The sequence below is a fragment of the Megascapheus bottae genome, chromosome 16 (genome assembly GCF_031878675.1).
Source record: "Megascapheus bottae isolate mThoBot1 chromosome 16, mThoBot2.hap1, whole genome shotgun sequence".
Lineage (NCBI taxonomy): Eukaryota > Metazoa > Chordata > Mammalia > Rodentia > Geomyidae > Megascapheus > Megascapheus bottae.
Window position 1 is genome coordinate 39,380,862 of NC_143524.1, and position 22,982 is coordinate 39,403,843.

General features: G+C 40.2%; 1 protein-coding gene across 4 annotated transcripts in view; it reads left to right on the forward strand.

The window, feature by feature from the left end:
* The first annotated feature begins 3,925 nt into the window (after window positions 1-3,925).
* The window catches only part of Ric3 (RIC3 acetylcholine receptor chaperone), a 41,455-nt gene continuing 22,398 nt past the window's right edge, over window positions 3,926-22,982 (forward strand). For all 4 annotated transcript variants that reach the window (XR_016538082.1, XM_090348237.1, XM_090348238.1 and 1 more), the window contains exons 1-3: window positions 3,926-4,110; window positions 18,604-18,830; window positions 19,977-20,049. Coding sequence is in view for 3 of the 4 variants with exons in the window: in XM_090348237.1 (XP_090204363.1) it covers window positions 3,984-4,110; window positions 18,604-18,830; window positions 19,977-20,049 (427 nt within the window). In the remaining variant the exon portion in view is untranslated. The remainder of the gene's footprint in view (window positions 4,111-18,603; window positions 18,831-19,976; window positions 20,050-22,982) is intronic.

The following is a 22,982-nucleotide window of genomic DNA, read 5'->3' on the forward strand; positions in this document are numbered from 1 at the left end:
GAGCCTCAGCACCACTTCCGGCTTTTTCTAAGTATGTGGTTCCAAGGAATCGAACCCGGGTCGGAATCGAACCCGGGTCTTTGTGCATGCTAGGCAAGCACTCCATCACTAGGCCAAACTCCCCGCCTTCAGGCAGGTATTTCTATATGACTACTTCATGAGACTAAGAATCTAAATCTGAACTCAACCTCCTCTTCCTCCTTCTCCTCCTCCTCTTCCTCCTCTTCTTCTTCTTCTTCCTCCTCCTCTTCCTCCTCTTCTCCTCCCCTTTCCTCCTCCTCCTTCTTCACAGTCCTGGGGCCTGAACTCGGGGCCTGAACACTGTCCTTCTTTTCCTTAAGGCTAGCTTCTTTTCCTTGAGCCACAACACCACTTCCACCTTTTTTCTGTTTATGTGGCACCAAGGAATTGAACCCAGGGGCTTCATGCATGCTAGGCAAGTTCTAAGCCACAAAGCCACATTCCCAGTGCCTCAACATCTTCATATAAACACAATTCTCTTCCATTTCCTATGAAATTAGTATCTATGCATTTATGCAAGCCAGGCTCTGGAGGGTCATTCCAGATTCCTTTGCTTCTCTTAATGGCAACATCTCATCTTTCAGCTCCTCCCTACTTTGCATCTGTTGTCCATGAGCCAAGTGCTTCTTTGATACAGCCTCTGCAGAAGGACTGTTCTATAAGTTCTAGAGTTAGCATGGGCTCAAATCATAGCCTCCAATTTATAGTGTGTTGTTGTCAATAAGTTTCTTAAATTTGTGTGTCTTGGCTTTTTTAATCTGCAAAATGGACACATCGCAATACTGTTTATTTCGTGAAGTTGCTGGGAGAATTACCTGAGTCAAGATGTGTGAGATGATTGGAACATAATAAGTACTCAGTAGCCTTTAGTAATATTGATGATGGTAACTACAATGAGCTCAGGAAAGAGATTTGAGGGTATCACTGCCTTTTGTGTGTATATGTGTCAGTAGTGGGGCTTGCATTCTTCTTTACCTTTTTCACCCCTGGCTGACTGGAGTTACACTGCCACTACTGCTTTCTGCTGGCTAATTGGAGAAAAGAGTCCTTGTATTTGTCTGCCCTTCCTGGCTTTGAACCTTGATCCTCAGAACTCAGTCTTCTGAGCAGCTAATGTTAAAAGTGTCAGTCACCAGTGTCTGCGCTGATATCACTGCTTTTTAAACTGGTCTTTCAACCAGTTTTCTTCATTTGGTAACTCTTAATACCCAAGGAGCCCCATGCCTAAGAGCCTATAAATTCTTGGGGGGAATATTAGTTTGGTTCTTACAGATTTTCCTTCTATAGCCACTTAACTTTTATGCTATCTGCCTGCACTGTCCAATATGATGACTAACTGGCCATAGTTAGCTAGTGAGTGACTGAAATGTGATTCACTAGTATCAATATCATTTTGAACTGATAGTTTGGATATATTGGTTTAAATAAAATTTAATTTCACCCATTTATTTTTTTACTTTTTTTTCTTTTTGTCAGTCCTGGGGCTGGAACTGAGGGTCTGAGCACTGTCCTTGGGCTTTCTCAAGGCTAATGCTCAACCACTTGATCTATAGCCCACTTCCAGCTTTTCTATTTATGTGGTACCAAGGAATCGAACCCCAGTCTTGGTGCATGCTAGGCAAGCACTCTACCACTAGGCCAAACTTCCAGCCTATTTTTTACTTTTTGACATGATTAGTAAATTTGAAACTACTAACATGCTGGCATTATGTTTCTTTCAGAAAATATTCTGTGCAACATTAAAATTTATTTTTAAATTTTGGGTTTTTTTCTTTTTCTTTTTTTTTTTTTGGCCAGTCTTGGGCTTGAGCTCAGGGCCTGAGCATTGTCCTTGGACTTTCTCAAGGCTAGAGGTTTACCACTTGAGCCTCAGCACCACTTCCAGCTTTTTTCTATGTTATGTGGTACAGAGAAATCGAACCCAGATATTTGTACAGCTAGGCAAGCACTCTACCACTAGGCCAAACTCCTGGCCTTAATTTTTTTTTTTTTTTTTTTTTTACAAAAGCTAGATGCTAGTGGCTTGCACCTGTAATCCTATCAACCCAGCAGTCTGAGATCTAAGGATTGCAGTTCAAAGCCAGCCCCCCCAGAAAAGTCTGTGTGACTCTTGTCTCCAATTAACCACAAAAATAAGTCAGAAGTGGAGCTGTGGCTTAACTGGTAGGGCACTAGCCTTGAGCATAGAAGCACAGGGAGAGTGCCCAAACCCTGAGTTCAAGCCCCAGGACTGGTGCACACACACACACACACACACACACACACACACACTAAACAAATAAAATGTTAATTTTTAAAACTTTTTAAAAAAACTGTCATTTATCAATTATCAAGTTTTCCACCATTTGCTTTCATCCTGTAGCTTATTTGCTTTATCTCTTTATTTTCATTTTTGGGTGGTATCTTGAAAAAATAAATGAAGATAACTGTATATGTTACATCTGCCACATTAACTAGAAGTTTTAAGCTTTTCAAAATTGAGTTCCCACTTGCATTTGTAGTGTCAACATCCTGTCATTAAAGTTAATTTCTGATAACTTGATGTACACACCAGGAAGCTTTGAGCTTTCTCATGTTAGCTTTTCCCAGAATTGCCTGCCCATTCCACCTGTCTGCTTATTTAAGGAACCCCAAAGTTCATGTTTCTCCACTCCTACTAATGGCGAGGATGGCCTTGCTCCAGAGTTTGGAACATTTCCTCAGTGTTTGTGTTTAGAGACCCAGCTACCCTATTATGGAATCCATTTTTATTCATCAGAATCTGTATTGCCAAATTCAAGCTTTGACAAATAGTGAAGAACTAGAAGAATGGTGGCTAAATTAATGAATGAAGACAGTAACGAAGAATCGTAGGAATGAAGAGGCTTACTGAAAGTTCTAAGTTGTTTCTTTGGAAAAGTCCCTTCTAGCCCCACTTTTTTTTTTTTTTTTTTTTTTTTGCCAGTCCTGGGGCCTGAACTCAGGGCCTGAGCTCTGTCCTTGGACTTTCTCAAGGCTAGAGCTTTACCACTTGAGTCTCAGCAGCATTTCCAGCTTTTTTCTACGTATGTGGTACCGAGGAATCGAACCCTGGTCTTGTTGCATGCTAGGCAAGCACTCGACCACTAGGCCAAACTCCGGGCCCCCATCCCCACTTTGGAAGCACTAGGTTTTGAACTCACAGCTAGGCAGTTGCTCTATACCTTGATTGGGCAGGTGCTCCTCCACTTGCTTGTTTGAGTCAAACATGCAGCCCCTTTTACCCTTGTTGTTTGCTCCTCCTGCCCTTTGTAAGTCTGGACCAGAACTCATGCTTCCCTGTGGTAACTGGGGTGACAGGCTAGAGCCACCACATCCAGTGTTTTCTGTTAAGATGGAAAGTCTTGTAAATTATTCCCTTCCAGGCTGGACTGGACATTTCCACCTTTAGATCTCTGCCTTGCCAATAGCTCGGATTGCAAGGGCAAGCCACTGCTGCGTGGGGCTCAGAGACTTGCTTGACAGGTGTAGATAATATCAGGGAGAAACAAAGGTTCTCCAGAAACCAGAAATATGCTATGCACACCAGCAGTTCTCTATTGGGGATGTTAGCATGGTCAAGGTCCAACCATGCTGGGCCTTGGAGGTCACTCAAGAAGGGGTTTGCTCTGAGGGTAATGGCGAGTTCAGTGGGGATGAGCAAGGCAAAACTGCCAGATATGCAGGCAGGAGGGCGCACAGGACCTGGTGACAGATGGAGAGGGGGGAGTTGGCAGTTTATTTACATGGCAGCGCCAGGGCACCCAGCTGTCGCAGAGGAGATGGCACAGGGGGAGGAAGAGGGCGCTTCGCGTGCGCGCGCTCGTGCTTGTCCCTCGCGCGATGCCGTCCGTGCAGCAGCCGGCCGCGTGCGCGCGTGCGGGCTCCGCTTCCGCTTCCGGTTCCGGCCGCTCCCGTGGCGGCTGGAGTCTGACCGGCCCCCAGGCCGTTCGCGGTGCGCGGCCATGGCCTACTCCACGGTGCAGAGGGTGGCCCTGGCCTCGGGGCTCGTCCTGGCCGTGTCCTTGCTGCTGCCCAAGACCTTTCTGTCCCGAGGAAAGCGGCAGGAGCCGCCGCCGCCGGCCACCGAAAGTAAGCGCGCTCGGGCGGGCGGGCGGACGGGCGGGCGGGCGCGGGCTTCGCGTGAGGCAGGGCCGCGGCCGGGCTGGCAGTGCGGGCGGGCGCCGGGGGTGAGGTGGGGTCCGGGGAGGGGGAATCTGCAGTTCGGGGCGCGCCGGCTGCCTCCACCCCGGAGGTGGCCAGGGCTGCAGTGGGGTCCGGCCACCGCTCCCCGAGGCCTCCACGCATCGTTGGTTCTGGGCCGCTTCAGTGTTTTCCCCTCCACGGGATTCGGAGTCCCTTAGAATTGGTATTGTGCCTTGTGTGTTTTCAACTCGCTGTGCCCCCACCCCACCCCCCCAGGATCTTGTGGTGCCTTCTAGTTCCAGAAGCAGACATGAACACAGTTGTGTATTTCCCTCTCACTGTGTATGGTCTCCTTCTCTTTGTCCAGTCCGTTGTTTCGACAGCATTGGGTAGTTTTCATAGGCATGAAAGGCGTGGACGCTGAAGGCTAGGAGGAAGGGGGGACCAGAACATCTCTCTGTGTCGCGAAGTTCTGCAGGTAACTTCATGTCAGTTATCTCCTGCCGCGTCGGGGTTTGCGGGCTCTCTGTAAACAGTTCCTCCGCATCATGTTAAACTCCCTGGGTGCTGGACAGCTCCTTTGCCATCGTAATCTCCCCTCTGATTTGTGCCTGTGGCTAGACAGTTCCAGTCTCCTGCGCCTCACGGACTAATCTTTATGCTTGTAAATATTGCCTACCCAAAAGACACTTGTAAAACATCTTTGCCTGTTTAGCTGAGTTGAATTTCCACTTTGTGAATTATCTTGAACAAATACTAATGAATGCGAATGGAAGGTACTCTTCTGAATATTGTAGAGTATGGAGTGGACGTTAGAAATGAGTTCTTTTCTTCACAACCGAAGTATCTTTCTGTTCCCAATATTCCTGAAGTGCTCCTCTCAGCTTCCTGCATACCAGTTAAGCTTCTGCACAGATGTAACCATCTGAGGTGATACTTGATGACCGGTAATTAAAAAAATATATATCTTTCCCTGCAATTTCCTATTCAGTTGTGTGTGTATTTCCGTGTTTCCTCTACTGCAAGGTATCCTATGAGATGAAATTTTTCTTGTTTGCTTATTTGTATTTTGTGCCTCCTAGAATGTAAGCTGTCCTCAAGGGTAGAAAGTTTGACTTATAACTAGGCACCTGGCAAATAACAAGGCTAGTCAACAGTATTATAATTATTCTACCTGTAAATTCTCTTTTTGCATGACCAGTTGCTGAAGTGGTATAATGCAAAAGCTACCTTGATTGACAGATTCTAGTAAGTTTACTGTCCTGATCTTTTTGTTGTTGACTTAAAAAAAAATCTGTATCCCCAGTAGTTAGGATTACAGGTGTGAGCCATTGGCACCTAGCTTCCAGCTTCCATCTCAATAGCTTTATTGCCCTTTTTTTCTTTTGTTCTAGCCCTTTGGCTTGAACTGAGGGCCTAGGTACTGTCCTTGAACTTCAGTGCTCAACACTAATACTCTATCACTTGAGCCACAGCTTTCACTTCCAATGCTTAATTGGAGATAAGAGCCTCACTGATTTTCCTGCCCAGACTGACTTCAGATCTCAATCCTGAGATTGCAGCTTCCTCAGTAGGATTATAGGCATGAGTTGCCTGTGGCTTAAATGTGTCACTTGCAGTGCTATGGATGGAAAGGGTTTGTTAACTTACTCTGGAGTTGATGCAGTTCCCAAAGTAAACTACGGGTACTGAAGCAGGGGATTATTAGCATTGGGGTGGAGTGAAAAAACGCTGTTTAAAGAGACCTTTTAGAAAAATAGAAGTGAAAGGTGAGGGAGAGTAAAACATTGTGAATTATTTTAAGTTATAGGTGAATGGTGATTTTCTTAATCAAAACAGGAAAAGAAAAATAAGTTAAAAAGAGAAGATTGCCAGGTGCTGGTAGCTCATGCCTGTATTGTAATCCTAGCTGCTCAGGAGGCTGAGACCTGAGGATCGTGGTTCAAAGCCAGATCAGGCACCAAAGTTTGTGAAACACTTATCTCCAATTAACCACCAGAAAACTGGGAAGTAGTGTTGTGGCTCAATTACTAGAGCATTAACTTTTGAGTTGAAGAGCTCAGGGACAGCACCCAGGCCCCACAACCCACCAAAAATAAATGAAATAAAAGGAAAGACTATGAGTTCAAAAAATTGAAGAATAGCTTTTTCCCCCCTGTACCCTAACACCTTTTTCCACTCTTTATAAGATATAGTTGTAAATAGCTCAGCACAGTCCATTCAGTCCTCTTCTAGAAGAGGACTTGCTGTAAATAACAACAGTAAATAAAAGCAAGTTTGTGACAGCTCACAAAATTGCAGTCTCTTGTCTTCCTCTGTTTCCTTTAAAAATTCTACACATAGTGCTTTCTGGGGATTGTTTTAGGTTTTTGGCATTTTGTTGCTGACTTCATTATAGTACATTTGAATCTTAAATCTTGTTGACCATAAGCTGCTTATCTAGTTCTTACTTGTTTTCTACTATTCCCCTGGTGTTTTAGAACAAAAATACGTAGTCTATAGAGTGATTTGTTTCATTTTATGTCTAAATTTGGCCCTTTAGCTTTTTTTTCAGAGAATTCTTTGTTCCATTCAGATTTTGTCTTTCATCTCTAGCATCCATATACTATTTTTAATTTTTAAAAATTTAGCTAAAGACTTTCAGAAATAAGCTGAAGTAGGGAGATTTGTACAATGAACCCATACCACCTGCTTTGCCCTTGATTATACTTACTTACCATAGCTTGTTTGGTTGTGTGTGTATGTATATTTTGTTGCAACTCAGTCCTCCTGCCTCACCTGAAGAGAAAAACATGTTTATATATTGGGAGGGAAAACATCAAAAAATAAAATACAAAATATAATAAGAATAAGGGTGACCAGGGTGAATTAGGGCTTGAAATGGGGAAAGTATGTGAAAAGTTACTTTTTGTTGTTAGATTATGGAATTCACTTGTGTAGAGATTCAGTTTACAAGGAGGAAAGCAAAAAATTTAAATACCTGTACCTACTGCATGTGTTGGGTGTTTTGTTTTATGAGCTTACTTGTAATCTTGTAACAAGTGGAAGATGGTGTACTCATTTTCCTGGTAGTGGGCCTTTCTAGAAAGGTTCACTTAACTTCTGCTTAAATAATAGGAGCACAGACAGAGTCTTAACTAATAACTCACTAGAAAGATGACACTCTCTCCATTCTGCTGCACCTACTGTTCCATTATACAATCTCTTGCAATGATTGGAAAATAGGTTGTTTGGCATTAGGTTTTAAGAAGATTATTCAGATAACAAAATTATGATAAAGGATGTACATTGAGTTTATGAACCAGCTCTGTGCTGACATATATTTATGTCATATGTTAGATGAATTGATTGATGAGAGGTGATAAAAGATGGGAAAAGACCTGGATAAGTTATCAGGAAATGTCAACAATGTGAATAGCAAAGCGAGTTGAGGTAGAAGGGGGAAGGTAAGAAAATGGGGCCCATGCAGGAGAAGGCAGGCTTCTACCTTGAGTGTAGTACTGAATCGAATATGGCTTCTACAGGTTCTTCAGTGTTCAGGGAGCAGCTTCTATATCTTAAAGACCTGTCTTGAACTGAGGTGAGCAGAAATATCAACACACCCAATTATTTGCCCCATTAAGACCTTTCTTGAACTACAATAATCAGAAATATAAACACATCCAGTTCTTTATTAATTTTTGTGCTCCAACAGCAAAATACTGCAGATTGTTTAATGTTACTTGCAGAAAGCTTTTTGTGCTAGACTGTTTTGTTTTTTTAGCAAATAGGAGTGGTTATTAACAAGGGAAAGTAGAGTTTCATTTTGTAAAAACCCATTTATGTTTGGTCAAGTTTAAATGCTTTAAATGAAATTTTAATAAATCTAAATATGGGGAATACTTTCAATAAGCAACTAGGATTTGGTCAAGTTCCATTTTATAGAGAACTTAGACTGACTAAAGGTAGTGACACAGCTATTTTCTACACTGGAAAACTTGTTTGTAAGACAGTGTCTCACTAAATTTTTTGCATCAGTTCAAGCTGTTATCCTATTTATACCTTCTGTGTAGCTGGAATGGTAGCCATCTTAATTTGTATAAGGATACTCTAATGTTCACACAGCAAAACTGTTTAATGATGTAATTTTTCACATTTCCACTGTGAAATGGACATATAATTGTAACATGCATCAACTCTAGTCTTATCTGTTCCAAAAGGATACCAGCAAGAACATACAAGAAACTTGAGTTAAATCTGAGTGATAAATATGAAAGTGTTACATTTACCTTGAGAATGAACCAGTTTGCAAAAGGAAAGGAAAAGAAACAACAGAAATTGAGAAATTGAGGGGTCAATGAAATAGACTGAGGTGGAGTAAGCTGAATGACCTCCGGAGAGTGATGTCCTATAGAGTTTATCTCTATCCTTGGGCTTTCTCCATGCTAGTGCTCTACCAGTTGAGCCACAATACCACTTTCTGCGTTTTCTGTTTATGTGGTACAAGGAATCAAACCCAGGGCTTCCTACATGCTAGGCAAGCACTCTACTATTAGGCCACACTCCCAGCCCTGTAGAGAAGTTTTAGTAGAACTGCACCTGGTGCTGGTGGCTCATGCCTGTAATCCTAGCTGCTCAGGAGGCTGAGATCTGGTGAACTGGCATTTGAAACCAACCTGAGCAGAAAAGTCCATGAGATTTCATATCCAGTTAACTGGCAAAAACGCTAATCTGGAAGCAGGACTTAAGTAGAATGCCACCTAAGCAAGCAGTCCTAATAAGCTTGAAATCTTGAAACACTTCCTTCCCCCCCCCCCAACTTCCTCACTATACACACATACACACCTTTTATGGGCAGGGGAGAGAACTGAGAACAAGTTGTTGGATTTGATGGTTAAGGCAGTCACCACACTGCTGTAATTATACAACATATCTGTAAACTCCATAAAACCATGTTATATTTATTATTCTGTTTTTGTTTTTTTTTTGGCAATCCTGGGCTTGAGCTCAGGGCCTGAGCACTGTCCTTGGGCTTTCTCAAGGCTAGAGCTCTACCACTTGAGCCTCAGCACCACTTCTGGCTTTTTTCTATGTAGGTAGTACTGAGGAATCAAACCTAGGTCTTCATGCATGCTAGGCAAGCACTCCACCACTAGGCCAAACTCCCAGCCCATATTTATTCTGGTTCCAGTATCTGGCATTGCACCTGACATTGTAAGTGTTTAGTAGTGAATATGTAAATCGTTATACCAAAGTTAGACTAGTGATTGTCCCAGCTCTATGCAATTACCAGTCAGTCCTCTTTCTCTATAGATTTGCCTATTCTGGACATTTCATTTTAGTGAAATCATATACTGCGTAGTCTTTCAGAACTTGCTTTCTTTACTGAGCATGTTTTCAAAGTTCATCCATGTTACTCTATTTTTTGTGGCTTAGTAAATTTCATAGATGTAACATTTTGTTTGTAGGATTTGTTGATGGACATTTTGCTGTCATGAATAATGTTTCTATGGACATTTTTGTACAAGATTTTATGTGAGCATATTTTGTGTACATAGCTAGTTGGTGGAATTTCTCAGTATATGTTTACCCTGCATTTAACTTTTGATGTACTGCCAGACTTTTCCAAAAGCAGCCACACCTTTTCTCATTAGCTGTGTATGAGCATTCCATTAACATTTGTTATTTATGCTTTTTATTATTGCCATCCTAGTGTGTGTGAAGTGATATTTCATTGGAGTGATGTTAAACTTCTTTTTCATGTGCTTAGTCATTTCTTTGTGTTTTGTGGGGGGAAAATCTAGTTAGATCCTTATTTGTCATTTAACTATTAAATGGCGAAATTTTGTTTCTATCTTTTGAATAGTAACCCTTACCAGATATATGCTTACAACTACTTTATCCATTTAAGTGTTTTTACTTTTTTTGGTATGTTTAGCAATAGAAGAGTTTAAATTTAGTTATCAACTTTATTTACATTTGTTTGTGATTTTGCAATCATATTTAAGAAACTCATGTAAGGCCATGAACATTTTTGTTTCATGTTTTAAGGCTTTAAAAGCTTTGGTTCCTCTGTTTATGTCTTCAGTATACTCACACACACACACACACACACACACACACACACACACATTTAGTATGAGATATAGATTGTATTTGTTTGTTTTTGTGATACTAGCATTTTAACTCCAGTACCTCCACACTTCCAGCACTCTTTTGCTCTGGTTATTTTTGAGATAAGGCTTTACCTCCTGCCTGGGTGTATTCACAGGCCACAATCTACCCGTTTAGATGGATTACAAGTGGGTACCGTCTGGCCCATCTCTATGTTGAGTTGAGGTCTTAAAAGTTTCTTCCTGCCTGACATGTTTTAGCCTCTTAAGCAGTTGGGATAAAGGTGTGAGCCCCTGGCACTTGGCTCTAGTTCTGTTCTTTCACACATATATATGCAGCATGGTATGAGCCTCACAGTTGTTGAAAGACTAGGTAAATTTTGTGTGTGTGCCAGTCCTAGGGATTTGAACTCAGGGTCTGGGTGCTGTCCTTGAGATTTTTTTCTCACAGCTATTTACCATTTGAGCTATAAGCTCCACTATGGCTTTTTTTTTTTTTTTTTTTTTTTTTTTGTAAATTGGAGAATTGGAGATAAGATTTTTTCACAGGCTTTTCTGCTTGGTCTGGCTTCAGACCCCAATCCTCATTATCAGCCTCTCCAGTAGCTGGGATTACAGGAGTGAGCCTTAGTACTCAACTAAGACTAGGTAGTATAGGGGGAGGAGGGTGTTTGGGGTTTTTTTTGATTCTTCTCAAGGCTTAAGCTGTACAACTTGAACCACAGTATTAATTCTGATTTGTTTTGGTGGTTAATTAGAGATAAGAGTTTCTTGTTTTGGTGGTTAATTGGAGATAAGAGTTTCATTAACCTTTGTTGCCCAGACTGGCTTTGAACCTCCATCCTCAGATCTCAGCCTCATGAATAGCTAGGATTACAGGTCTGAGCCATTGATGCTAGGCAAGACTAAATAACTTTTAATGTTCCTTCTTTAAAGATTATTTGATGTTCAGTTGTGTGATAGTTTTCAAGACCTTTAAGTGCCTACCCCAGACTGAAATTGTTACCATGTATGAACACACACATGCATATTATAGTTTTCCTGTATATATGATAGTTTCATTTACGAAATAGGTACAGTAAGAGATAATAATAACTAATAAAAGAAAAAAATCACAACAATGTGCTAACAAAACCACCAAATTCACTACTCTTGTGCTGTTATTAAGTAAAATAAGAGTTATGTTCAAACGTAACACTACAGTGCTCCCACGTTACTCTGATCCAGTTACTCTTGATTGTTAAGTAACTGCCAGGCAGGTATCCTATACATCATAGATACTGTGCATACAGGGATTTTTCATGTCCCAGATCAGACTGGGGTAGTGTAAGAGTTTATCACTCTATTCAGAACTTTGTGTTTTAAAACTTTTAAAATGTTTATGTTATGAATTTTACATTTAATATTTTTGGACTGTGGATCATTGCAAATAACTGAGACTATGATAAGTAAAACCATGCGTAAGCTGGGGAGACTGCTATGCTTTTGTTTCTGTTATTGCAGGGTTTTATATGATATCTATCAGTTTGTCTAGAAAATGTTCAGTCTAAAAATAGCAACCGTCATTAAAACTAAATCAGTTTTTTGTTTTTGTTTTTTTGCCAGTCCTGGGGCTTGAACTTAAGGCCTGAGCACTGTCCTTTGGCTTTCTCAAGGCTAGAGTTCTGCCACTTAAGCCACAGTACCACTTCTGGCTTTTTCTATGTGTGTGGTACTGAGGAATCAAACCAGGGTCTTTTGTGCATGCTAGGCAAGCACTCTACCACTAGGCCAAACTCCCAGCCTCTTAAATCAGTTGTTGTTTTTTTGTTTTTTTTTTTTTCATTTTGGAATGAGATAGGGTCTTGTGGGTTAGCCCAGGCTGGCCTCAGATTTAGGGTTCTCCGGCCTTTGCCTCTCTCATTAGTGCTGTGATTACAGATGTGTATCACTACTACTACCACTTACTACTACCTTTTATTTTTCCAGAGGCTGGACCGAGGTTTGAATTCAGGGATTTATGCTTGCTATACTTTTTTTTATGGCTACTGCTCTGTGTTCCAATCTGGATTCCCCCCCCCCCCCCCCGCCCAATCTGGCTTTTTGCTGCTAATTTTGGAGATGGATTCTTACAGCCTTTCCTGCTCAATTCTGTCCTTGAACTATAATCCTCTAGAGTTTATTCTCCTGAGTAGCTGGGATTACAGGCATAAAGTATTGGCACCTGACTCACCATTACAGGCTTTTTTTTTTATTCCTTCCAGGCTTTTCAGTTGCTGTAATTCTATCCTCTGACTTTTATGACATTGCTATGCTCTTGTTTATCTTCAGTAAGCTCATTTTTTTTACCTTACTCATTTTTTAAAGAAAATGACCATATATAATCATCTAGTCTTTTTTTGGTATTGAAAACAGTTCATTCAGATTTAGTTAGCTTTGGTTACTTATGTAGCATTGAGTTTCTTATGCCTAAGTGAAGTATAATGAACATTTTTTCTCAATTATATCACCACACAGGATATAATGTGTGAAAAATATGTATTCAGTTTTCCCTAACCCATAAGTTCTCTCAGTTTCTTCATTATCTTTCTTAGCACTTTAAATTCTTCTTCTTGGGGTATTCTGTCTCCTTTCCTGGCTGGGAATTGTGTTCAGTATTAAATGCTGCCGCTAATTACATGGTAATAGCCCTGGGACCTACCCTTTTCTTTTTATGGCTATAGCCCCCACCTCAGGCACTCACATCGCAGAGCTAACAGTAAAAGTAATAGCCTTTTTGCTGTTCTTTCCAGACTCTCTTTATTAGGCCCTATACTCAGCTACTCTTTTTATTAGGCCCTATGCTCAGCTACTAGATTAATCCCCCACAAGCACCTTTCTCATTAAATCAGGTTTCTGATTCTGGGTCCACACTATCAGATTCTAACTCTTCCCAAGCTCTGCTTCCCTTTCCTTATCTCTTGTTCTTCCCTAAATGGTTCCAAACTAATTTGGTAGTTAGCTCTACTTAGTGCTTCTTTGTTCTCAGCTTTATTATCAGCGCACCCTTCTTTCTCTTGGTGTGCTGTTGCTTTTGTACTGGTCTGAATCTCTCGGTCCTTTCAGTAATTGAGGGCATTTGACTCCTCTCTTAATTTTTTTTCATTTTTCCTATATTTAAACATATAGCTTACTCTTTGTTGTGGAAATAGTGCATTTTGCAAACATTGTTCTACTTGGGAGCTGTTATTTCTATTTCATTTATGGTTCTCTTCTACCACAGCAGAACATAATAGGTATTCACATTTTCATGGAGATCTATAAAAGGTTTTGTGCAATTCTTTAATCTTAAAAATGTAAAATAATGCCTTTTATGCCAATATTTTTATTTTATGCCATATTTTAAAGTGTTCTTAGTGCACTAATGTTTGACAATGTATTACTATAAATATTAAATCTAGTTAATTGACCACTACCCACTTGATATGTCAAATTCTCTTAAGAGAAACATACATTAGAGGTTGGAGTCATGGCTTAGTTGATAGAAAGTCAGCCAATGAACAAAGTGTCAGGTACCAAGTCTGAGTCCCAGTCTTGCCACAAAAAAAAAGAAAGGGAGGAGGGAGAAGGAGAGCGTGGGGGAGGAGGGAAAGAGACAGAGAGAAACAGAGACATGTTAGCTCCCTGGAGCTTTTTTCTTTTGAAGGTATATACTAGCCATAAAGTCAGTACTCACCAGTTAGCATATGAAGAGCCTTCAAGACATAGTCACCAGCACACAGAATAAGGACAGTGGTATTGTGGTCTGTTTTTCTTCAAAACGGATTTTGTTGTTGTTGACCTACTTCTACAAACAATCATTTCTCTTCATAACTTCCATGTCCTCCAAAATCAGTACTGGGAGGATTAGCAGAGTAAAGCTTGGATGGAAAGGAACTTCAGGCCGATGGCAGCTTTCAAGCCCAGTAGCTAGCTCTTACTTTCCTGCCTGCCCCTTTCCTTCATTAGGAACACAAAGTTGACTTAAAGATAATTAGCTCATAGTCAATTCATTGTTCCCTTCCCAGTTCATAAGGTACCTAACATTATAGTTTTTGCTGTCTTACTGTCAGTACTGATTTTTACTAGTCAATATAACTGGCAATTTTTTGAGTGTGGGGGGTCACTCATGGGGTTTGAACTCAAGGCCTGGGCACTGTCCCTGAGCTTTTTCACTTAAGGCTAGTGCCTTGCCACTTGGAGCCACAGCTCCACTTCTGGTTTTTCTGATGGTTAATTGGATATGAGTCTCACACTTTCCTGCTTGGGTTGGCTTTGAACTGCAAGCCTGAAATCTCATCCTTCTGAGTAGCTAAGACTACAGGTGTGAAGCACCAGTGCCCTGCCATTGATGTATTTATGTCACTATGTTTCTAGAGTGTGATTCCTGAAGTATTTAGAATTCCACATTTGCATCCACTCCATTTTCATTTTCTATTCTTTATTACAAAATCAGTTACTTCAAACACCTTACTACAGTGTCACTACATATCACCTCTCTCTCACAGGTCCATAATTTGTGTATGTATATATATATGTATATATTTTTATATATAAATAAACATATTGAGAATTTCCCAGGGGCTTATCCATCACGAAGGATGACTGGATCTTTGAGCCTGTGGATAATGGCACTAAGTACAGATAGATCACTTAGCAGAATGGCTTTATCAATTTGAACTGGTACCCACCATGAGAATTTTTGCCTCTCCCTAACTTTACCAGACTTTTCTATTTTCTACCATTCTAAGTTTTGCCCTTCTAGTGGGTATAAAGTACTATTTCATTAATATATTGAATAGGTACATTGAATTGAACCATAACTTTGTATAATGTTAGCCATTAGATTTCCTTTCTGTGTGTTCCTTGCTCACATTCTTTGTCCATTTTCTGTTGGATTTACTATGATATTCATTTGGAATTGTAGACTTTCCTTGGAATTTATAGATCCCTTGTCAGTTTTACATGTTGCAATATCATTTTCTGTGTTATTCCTCTTAATTGTATTCGTGGTGTTTTTTATTGAATAGAAATCTTTAATTTTTTTTTAAGTCAAATCCAACAACTTTTTACTTTGTGGTTTATATTTTTTTAGTCTTATTTATAAAGTCTTTTCTACTCTAATGTTTTCTGCTTTATAATGTTATCTCCTGGTGGTTTGTCATATGCACTTGTATATATGGTATTTTGAAATGATGTATTTTCCTTTCTTTTACATCTATAGCTCCCAGTAAGCTTGTGCTCTTAACCTATTTCTTAAACAAATTAAAGAAAGATGTTTTCTAAATCCTGCTATTCATTCACAAGGTTGGGCCCTTATGACCCTGATTGTACTGCATGAATCCTGTCTGCTTAGTAATTGCTGATTAGAGAGGGATTCTTTGAAATAATCTTTTCCCTCTCCAAAGAGGAGTTAATTCATTTGTAACCCTTTGCTTACCACCTAGTTTGTTTACTTGTAGATTTATAGGCCCATTCTAGATACCACAAATGAGGGAAACCATAAGACCTATGTTACTTTGGGTCTACTTACTTCACCTAATATAATTTTTTCCAAGTCTTTCAATTTACTTATCAATAGTACAATATCATTCATTCTGATTGGATGAGTAGAATTCCATTATATATGTGCCACATTTTCTTGATTCATTCATCCATAGAGGACATTTGAACTGATTCCATATTTTGGCTAAAATAGACAGTGTTGCAGTGAACATGGTTGTGCTGGAAGCTTTAGTGTGGCCTTGTTTGTGCTCTATTGGATAAATGTCCAGGAATGGAATTTGCTGAATCATAGGATAGCTTGCTTGTTTGCTTGCTTGCTTTTTAAAAAATTTATTTATTGTGAAAGGGTATCAATGTATGTGAATTAATGCACCTTCTATCTGGCAAATATCATGTAACCCTTTTATTAATTACAATAAAAATACATTAAAAATTTATTTATTTATTTATTGCCAGTCCTGGGCTTGAGCTCAGGGCCTGAGCACTGTTCTTGGATTTTCTCAAGGCTAGAGCTCTACCACTTGAGCCTCAGCACCACTTCCAGCTTTTTGCTATGTATGTGGTACCGAGGAATCGAACCCAGGTCTTCGTGCATGCCAGGCAAGCACTTTAACCACTAGGCCAAACTCCCGGCCCCTTATTTATTTATTTTTGTTGTTGTTTTGAACTCTGGGCCTGGGTGTTGTCCCTGAGTTCTTCAGCTCAAGGCTACCACCCTACCCTTGAGCTAAGCCCCACTTCCAGTTTTCTAGAGGTTAATTGGAGATAAGAGTCTCTGGTCCTTTTGTGTCTGGGCTGGCTTTTAACCTTGATCCTCAGATCTCAGTAGCTAGGATTACAGGTATGAGCCCTACCCCTGGACCTGGGCATTGTCCCTGAGCTCTTTAGCTCAAGGCTACTGCCCTACTCCTTAAACCTCAGCCCCACTTCCAATTTTCTAGAGGTTAATTAGAGATAAGAGTCTCAGGGACTTTAGTGTCTGGGCTGGCTTTGAATCACAATCCTCAGATCTCAGTAGCTAGGATTACAGGCGTGAGCCACCTCGCCTGACTATGGTTAATTTTTTTAGGGAACTCCACACTGCTAAATCAAAGCCCAACAAAATAATTACCAGGAAATGGGTACTTACAAGAAAGGAAGATAGGGCCAAGGGAAGGAGGATGAGGAGGGAACAAGGGAGAATGCAGGCAAGGATTCATTTTGTATACCAAAGAACTGAGAAATACAAGAAATGAGGTGGGCTAAAGGGGAGCAGGTAAAGATGTTGAAGTGATTATACAGATCAATATAGATTGTACACATAAACTGCTTTGTTAAATGACAAAAAAAATTAAATACGTAACCTAAAATTAAGGAAAAGGGTGGGCTGCTGGAAGGTGGGTAGGAATGATGGAAGGGGAGGCATTGATCAAGATGCACTGTGTTCATAAGCTGCTTTAGTGAATGGCAACATCAAAGGAGTTGTACAACTCTTTATGACTACTTAAAGATAACAAAAGTAGGTTTTTGTTTTTGTTTTTGCCAGTCCTGGGCTTGGCTCAGGGCCTGAGCACTGTCCTTGGACTTTCTCAAGGCTAGCACTCTACCACTTGAGCCTCAGCACCACTTCTGGCTTTTTGCTATGTATGTGGTACCGAGGAATCGAACCTGTGTCTTCGTGCATGCTAGGCAAGCACTCTACCACTAGGCCAAACTCCCGGCCCCAAAAGTAGTTTTTTAAAGAAAAAGATTCTTTGAGAAGCTTTGCTCCAAGTTTTCTTCCAAAGAATTTGGAATTAAGACCAATCTTAGGCTCCTTAAAGACATGAAATTGAGAGATTTGGGGGTGGCCATCTTCCATTACATACACAAGGAAGCTAGGGAAGTTATCTGAAGAAAAAAGAGAACGATGTGTGCTGAAAAGCAGAGAAAAAGCCTTATGGCTCCATAGAGGGAGACAGGGTTTGAGCTATATTGTGAAACTAGCTGTCTTGGATGTCTGATGGCTTTCCAGTTTCTGGTTCTTGTTTCTCCTGAGGACACATTGCATTTCCTTATTCCTATTAGATAAGGGTGGCTAATTGCTGTAACAGACTCCAAAGTATATAATGGTCCTAACACAATAGAAGTTTATTTCTCACTTACACAAACAGGTCCAGATGGCTCTAAGTTACTTGGGTGGCAGGGATGGAGGGCTCTGTGCCACAGTTATTTAGGAACTCAAGTTGGATTTGCAACATATGGCTTCAAGATTCTTCATTAATGTAAGCATCCATTCTAAGAAAGAAAATGATCCTGGAGTTGAATTCTTGGGATATTATATAGCCAGGTCTTGAAGGAGCACCATCACTCACAATCCTTTGGCCAGAACTCAGTCATCTGGTTATACATGACTCTATGGGAAGATGAAGAATGTGATCTAGCTGTGTCCCCAGAAGGAAGAGAACATGCATCATACTTAGTATCAGTGTGATACCTGTATATTCTCATCAGTTTGTTTTTACTTAAACTAGTTTAAGTTGGCTTTCTCTTGTCTTTCTTCTTTTTTCTGTCTGTTCTGGGGTTTGGCCTCAGGGCCTGAGCACTGTCTCTGAGCTTTTTTGTTCAAGGCTAGTGCTCTACCACTTTGAGCCACAGCACCACTTCAGTTTTCTGGTGGTTAATTGGAGATATGATTGATATGAATTTTCCTTCTCAGCTTTGAACTGCGATCTTCAGATCTCAGCCTCCTGAGGATTATAGGCATGAGCCACTGGTACCACATCATAAACTGGCTTTCTTTATTTGAACTTCGATGCATGAGATGTTTAATAAAAACAATATTTACAATCTAGGAGAGATAAGAACCAGTTGATTTTTTTTTCAGGAAAATTGGGTCGCTTTCCACCTATAATGCCTCATCACTCAGCACCTACAGATGGCCACACCCCAGGGGCTCATTTCCAGAGGTCTCACCTCGCAGAGGCCTTTACCAAGGCCAAAGGATCAGGTGGAGGCAATGGAGGAGGAGGTGGTGGAAGAGGCCTGATGGGGCAGATTATTCCAATCTATGGCTTTGGAATATTTTTATATATACTATACATTCTCTTTAAGGTAAGTGGAATCATCTTAATTACATCAGTGAAAGTCCAGTCATAGCCATCATGGTTGTTTTACATTGAAAGCCTAGAGAGATTATTTATTTTTGCCAGTCCTGGGCTTGAGCTCAGGGCCTGAGCACTGTCCTTGGGTTTTCTCAAGGCTAGAGCTCTACCACTCAGCACCTCTTCTGGCTTTTTTCTATGTATGTAGTACTGAGGAATCGAACCCAGGTCTTCGTGCATGCTAGGCAAGCACTCTACCACTAGGCCAAACTCCCAGCCCCCTAGAGAGTTTATAAGATCTTTCATCTCTTAGACCTCCTGGCCTTCTTTTTATGAATTATGTAGGCATAGTTATTAATCTCAATTTTACAGATGGGACATCTTGGTTTGAGTCATCCCAGAATTTACAACTAAAAAGGTAGAATGAAGACTTGAACCTGGACCTTCTAGTTCATAGTTCCTAATTTAATGAGCAATTTAACTCAAAGTCCCTCTCCCTCACCATTTAATTAGGTAAGACACTATTTTCACAAGCTGAAAAGGCATAGCATTGTTTTAAAAAGAGGTTTTGATTTTAGGAATGGCATAGTGATTTCCTAGTAGCCTCTGTGAGGCCACGTATAGGATGATTGATTATACCAGTGCCAGTTTATTCTCCTTTCCCCTGTGAGATTATGAGGTGCTGTGTCACATCCTGAAACTAAGCCTGAGAGTTCCTAGTTCTGGGGAGTCATAGTTTGGGTCTTTTAAAACAGGCTCTCCCTTAAGTTTCGCCTGCAGGCAAGTGTAGGCCACAGCCTTCTGTACTGTGAAATAGAGGAAAAAGCTTCCTTTTGCACTCATTAGAATAAGGTTTTGAGTTCTTTCTTAGAATTATGCAGGAAACTTGAGCTGTCTTCCAGAATGTTTATAGGTATTGCACATTATCTTTTAGAGGATGACCTCTAGGGAAATTTTTTTTTCCTGATTATGCCTTAACCATTTTTATCTTTTCAATTTTTCAGTGGCTTTTATTTGAGATGTCTCAAATGTTATTTGATTTCTGACTTAATTTTGTCTCCCAACCTTTTTTTTTTTTTTTCATTTAATATGAGGGGTTCCATGACTTTGAGGTTCTGAGCTGCTGTTGATGTGCTATACCTCCTTCACTTCTCAGCTCTCAAAGGGGAAAACTGCAGAAGATCGGAAATGCTCCACTACCACACCTGGAAACACACACAGGAAAATTAGTAAGTGTATTTACAAGTGAATACAGCTGGGCAGACAATCTGGTATGTCTCAAAAGCTACTCTAAATTAGTCATGGCATTTTTACCTTAACTCTGAGAATTCTCAGAAATTTCCAGATTGATACTGTGCTTCCAAAAGTACAAAATCACTAGTTAACTTGTCTTATACTGGTAAGTGAATGTGTCATATTTAGAATGAATTACTTCTCATTTGTAGACTTAAAAATGTTGGTAGCAAGTATCTTTATTTCAGAGAGGACAACTGAGTTAGAGATGTCACATATTGCCAAAATCAGTACCTCGAGGAAGAATTTAACACTTTGGACTCTGTATTATTATTACTGTTATTATTTTACATTAGTTATACAGGGGAGAATTTCATTGTTACATTTCCATACATATTTGTAATATATTCCCTGCTTATAATATATTCTGATCAATCTCTCCTTTTTTTAAGTTTTTAAAAGTTTTAATTCTTTATCAAACTTGATTACAACTATTTATTTAACATGTACACCTGGAAAAACAAAGGTGCAACATAAAAAGGCAGAATATTTTTTCTGGCTTTATGCAGTTATTTCTAGAAATAGAAATGTTACTTGTATCTGAAAGCATGTGATATATTTCATATTTTATAAAATACGTGCTTTTCTTTCTTTTTTTTTTTTTTGTGCCAATACTGGTACTTGATCTTGGGTCTCATGCTCTTACTTGCCTGCCATTTTCTGCTCAAAGCTGGCATTGTACTACTTAAGCCATACCTCTGCTTCTGGCCTTTTTTTTTTTTTGCTAGTTATATTGGAGATAAGAGTTTTATTGATTTATTTCTTTTCCCCCCTGCCTGGGCTGTCTCTGAACTGTAATCCTTAGATCTTAACTTCCTGGGTAGCTAGGATTACAGATGTGAGCCACTAACACCTGGCTGTGCTTCATCTTTATACATGCAAACAAACAAGTATGATCAACCAACCACACATCTATGTGATAATTCTTTCACTTAGCTTTCCTAGACTCTTTCATCATACATATACACTGGCTGTGTTCTTTCCTGTGGCTATCTGGTAATCCATTCCCGACATGTACTATAATTTTTTTTTTTAACTGTGCTTGTCCAGGGCTTGAATCTAGGACACTGTCTCTAAGCTTTAGTGCTCAAGGCTAGTGCTTTACCACTTGAACCACAGTTCTACTTCTGGCTTTTTTGTTGGCTAATTGGAAATAGGAATCTTACAGGTTTTCTTGCCTGGGCTGGCTTTGAATTACAGTCTTCAGATCTTAGCTTCCTGAGTAGTCTGGGATTACAAGTGGGAACTACCAGTGCCCAGCATTCTATAACTTTTTATGGGTGTCTGTTTCTCCTGTTTTAGGAGTATTAAAAACAATAGGTAACAGTCCTCTTTGCATATTGATTTTGCATAATTTTACAAATGTATATTTGTTTCATTTGTTCTTTTTATGTGTGATAATACAGTTTGCGTTTAGGGTGTCATCCCTTGGTAGTAGGCAGGTGTTCTACCAGTGAGATGTCACTAGCTCTCATTTTTACTGTTTTTTTTTTTTAAATTTTTATTTTATTTATTTTTTTTGTGGTCATGGGTTTTGAACTCAGCCTGGGCACTGTCCCTGAGCTCTTCAGCTCAAGGGTAGGGCTACCGCCACTTCCCATTTTCTAGAGGTGGTTGGAGATAAGAGTCTTAGGTCCTTTTGTGCCCAGGCTGGCTTTAAACCTCGATCCCCAGATCTCAGCCTCCTGAGTAGCTAGGATTACAGGTGTGAGCCACTGCACCCAGCTTTACTGGTTATTTTTGAGACAGGGTTTCTTCTTCCTGCCTGGAACACACTTAAATTATGAGTGGATTATAGTTTAATTGGTGGCAATTTTAGCCTTCCCATTGTTGTTGGGATGACAGACTTGCACCACCATATCCTATTTTTTATTTTGAATTTTTTGCCAGTTCTAGGGCTTGAGCTCTGCCTGGGTACTGTCCTTGACCACTTTTGCTCAAGGCTATGCTCTGCCATTTGAGCCACAGCACCACTTCTGGTTGTTTTGTTTTTTTTTTTTTTTTCTGTGAATATGGTACTGAGGACTTCATGCATGCTAGGCAAGCACTCTATCACTAGGTCACACTCCCAACCCCAACCATATCCTATTTTGAGATGGAGTCTCATAGACTTCTCTGCCTAGAACTGTGATCCTCCCAATCTCAGCTTCCCATGTAGCTTAGCATGACAGGTACATATAACTTTGCCAGCTATGAGTTGAGATGGTCACAGGATCTATTCTGCCTGGGCTGGCCTTGAATCTCAGTCCTCTCATTTTCATCCTCTCAGGTAAGTAGGATTTTAGGCATAAACCATGGCATATCATTCTTAATTCACTCCAAAAATTTTCCAAGACTCCTCCAACTTCCTGGTACACAAACTCCTCCAAATCTATACCAATCCCAGTATTTCACTGTAGCTTCAAAGATGAAAAGTCTTCCTTCTGATCAAGACAAATTTTATATCCTTGTTTAACCTCATATCCTATCCTTACTCAAATGGCTCTTTTCAGGGTTAAGTCACATTCCTTACACAATCAGTACCTTCCGTTTTGAATGTACTCAAACACACACACATCACACCACACCATACCCAAGAAGTCTGCCCAAGACTTTGTGATACTGTCTTACTGCTCCTGGCTACCTTTGGGAACTCTCTCACTGCCTCTGCCCATCTCTGCCCTTTGACCTTGTTCTTCTTTGCTTGGAGATACTAAAGAGCAGAGTCTGTGAATACTTACTGTACAGCCTGCTTTCATGGTTCTGACTCTTACTGTCTTTTCATATAGAACCCTAAGTAGGCCTTCTTTGTCTTTTTTAGGCAGGCCTCAGTTTCCCCATCTCTGTCTTATAAGGTTGACACATGGGGGTATAGCAGATTCAGTCATAA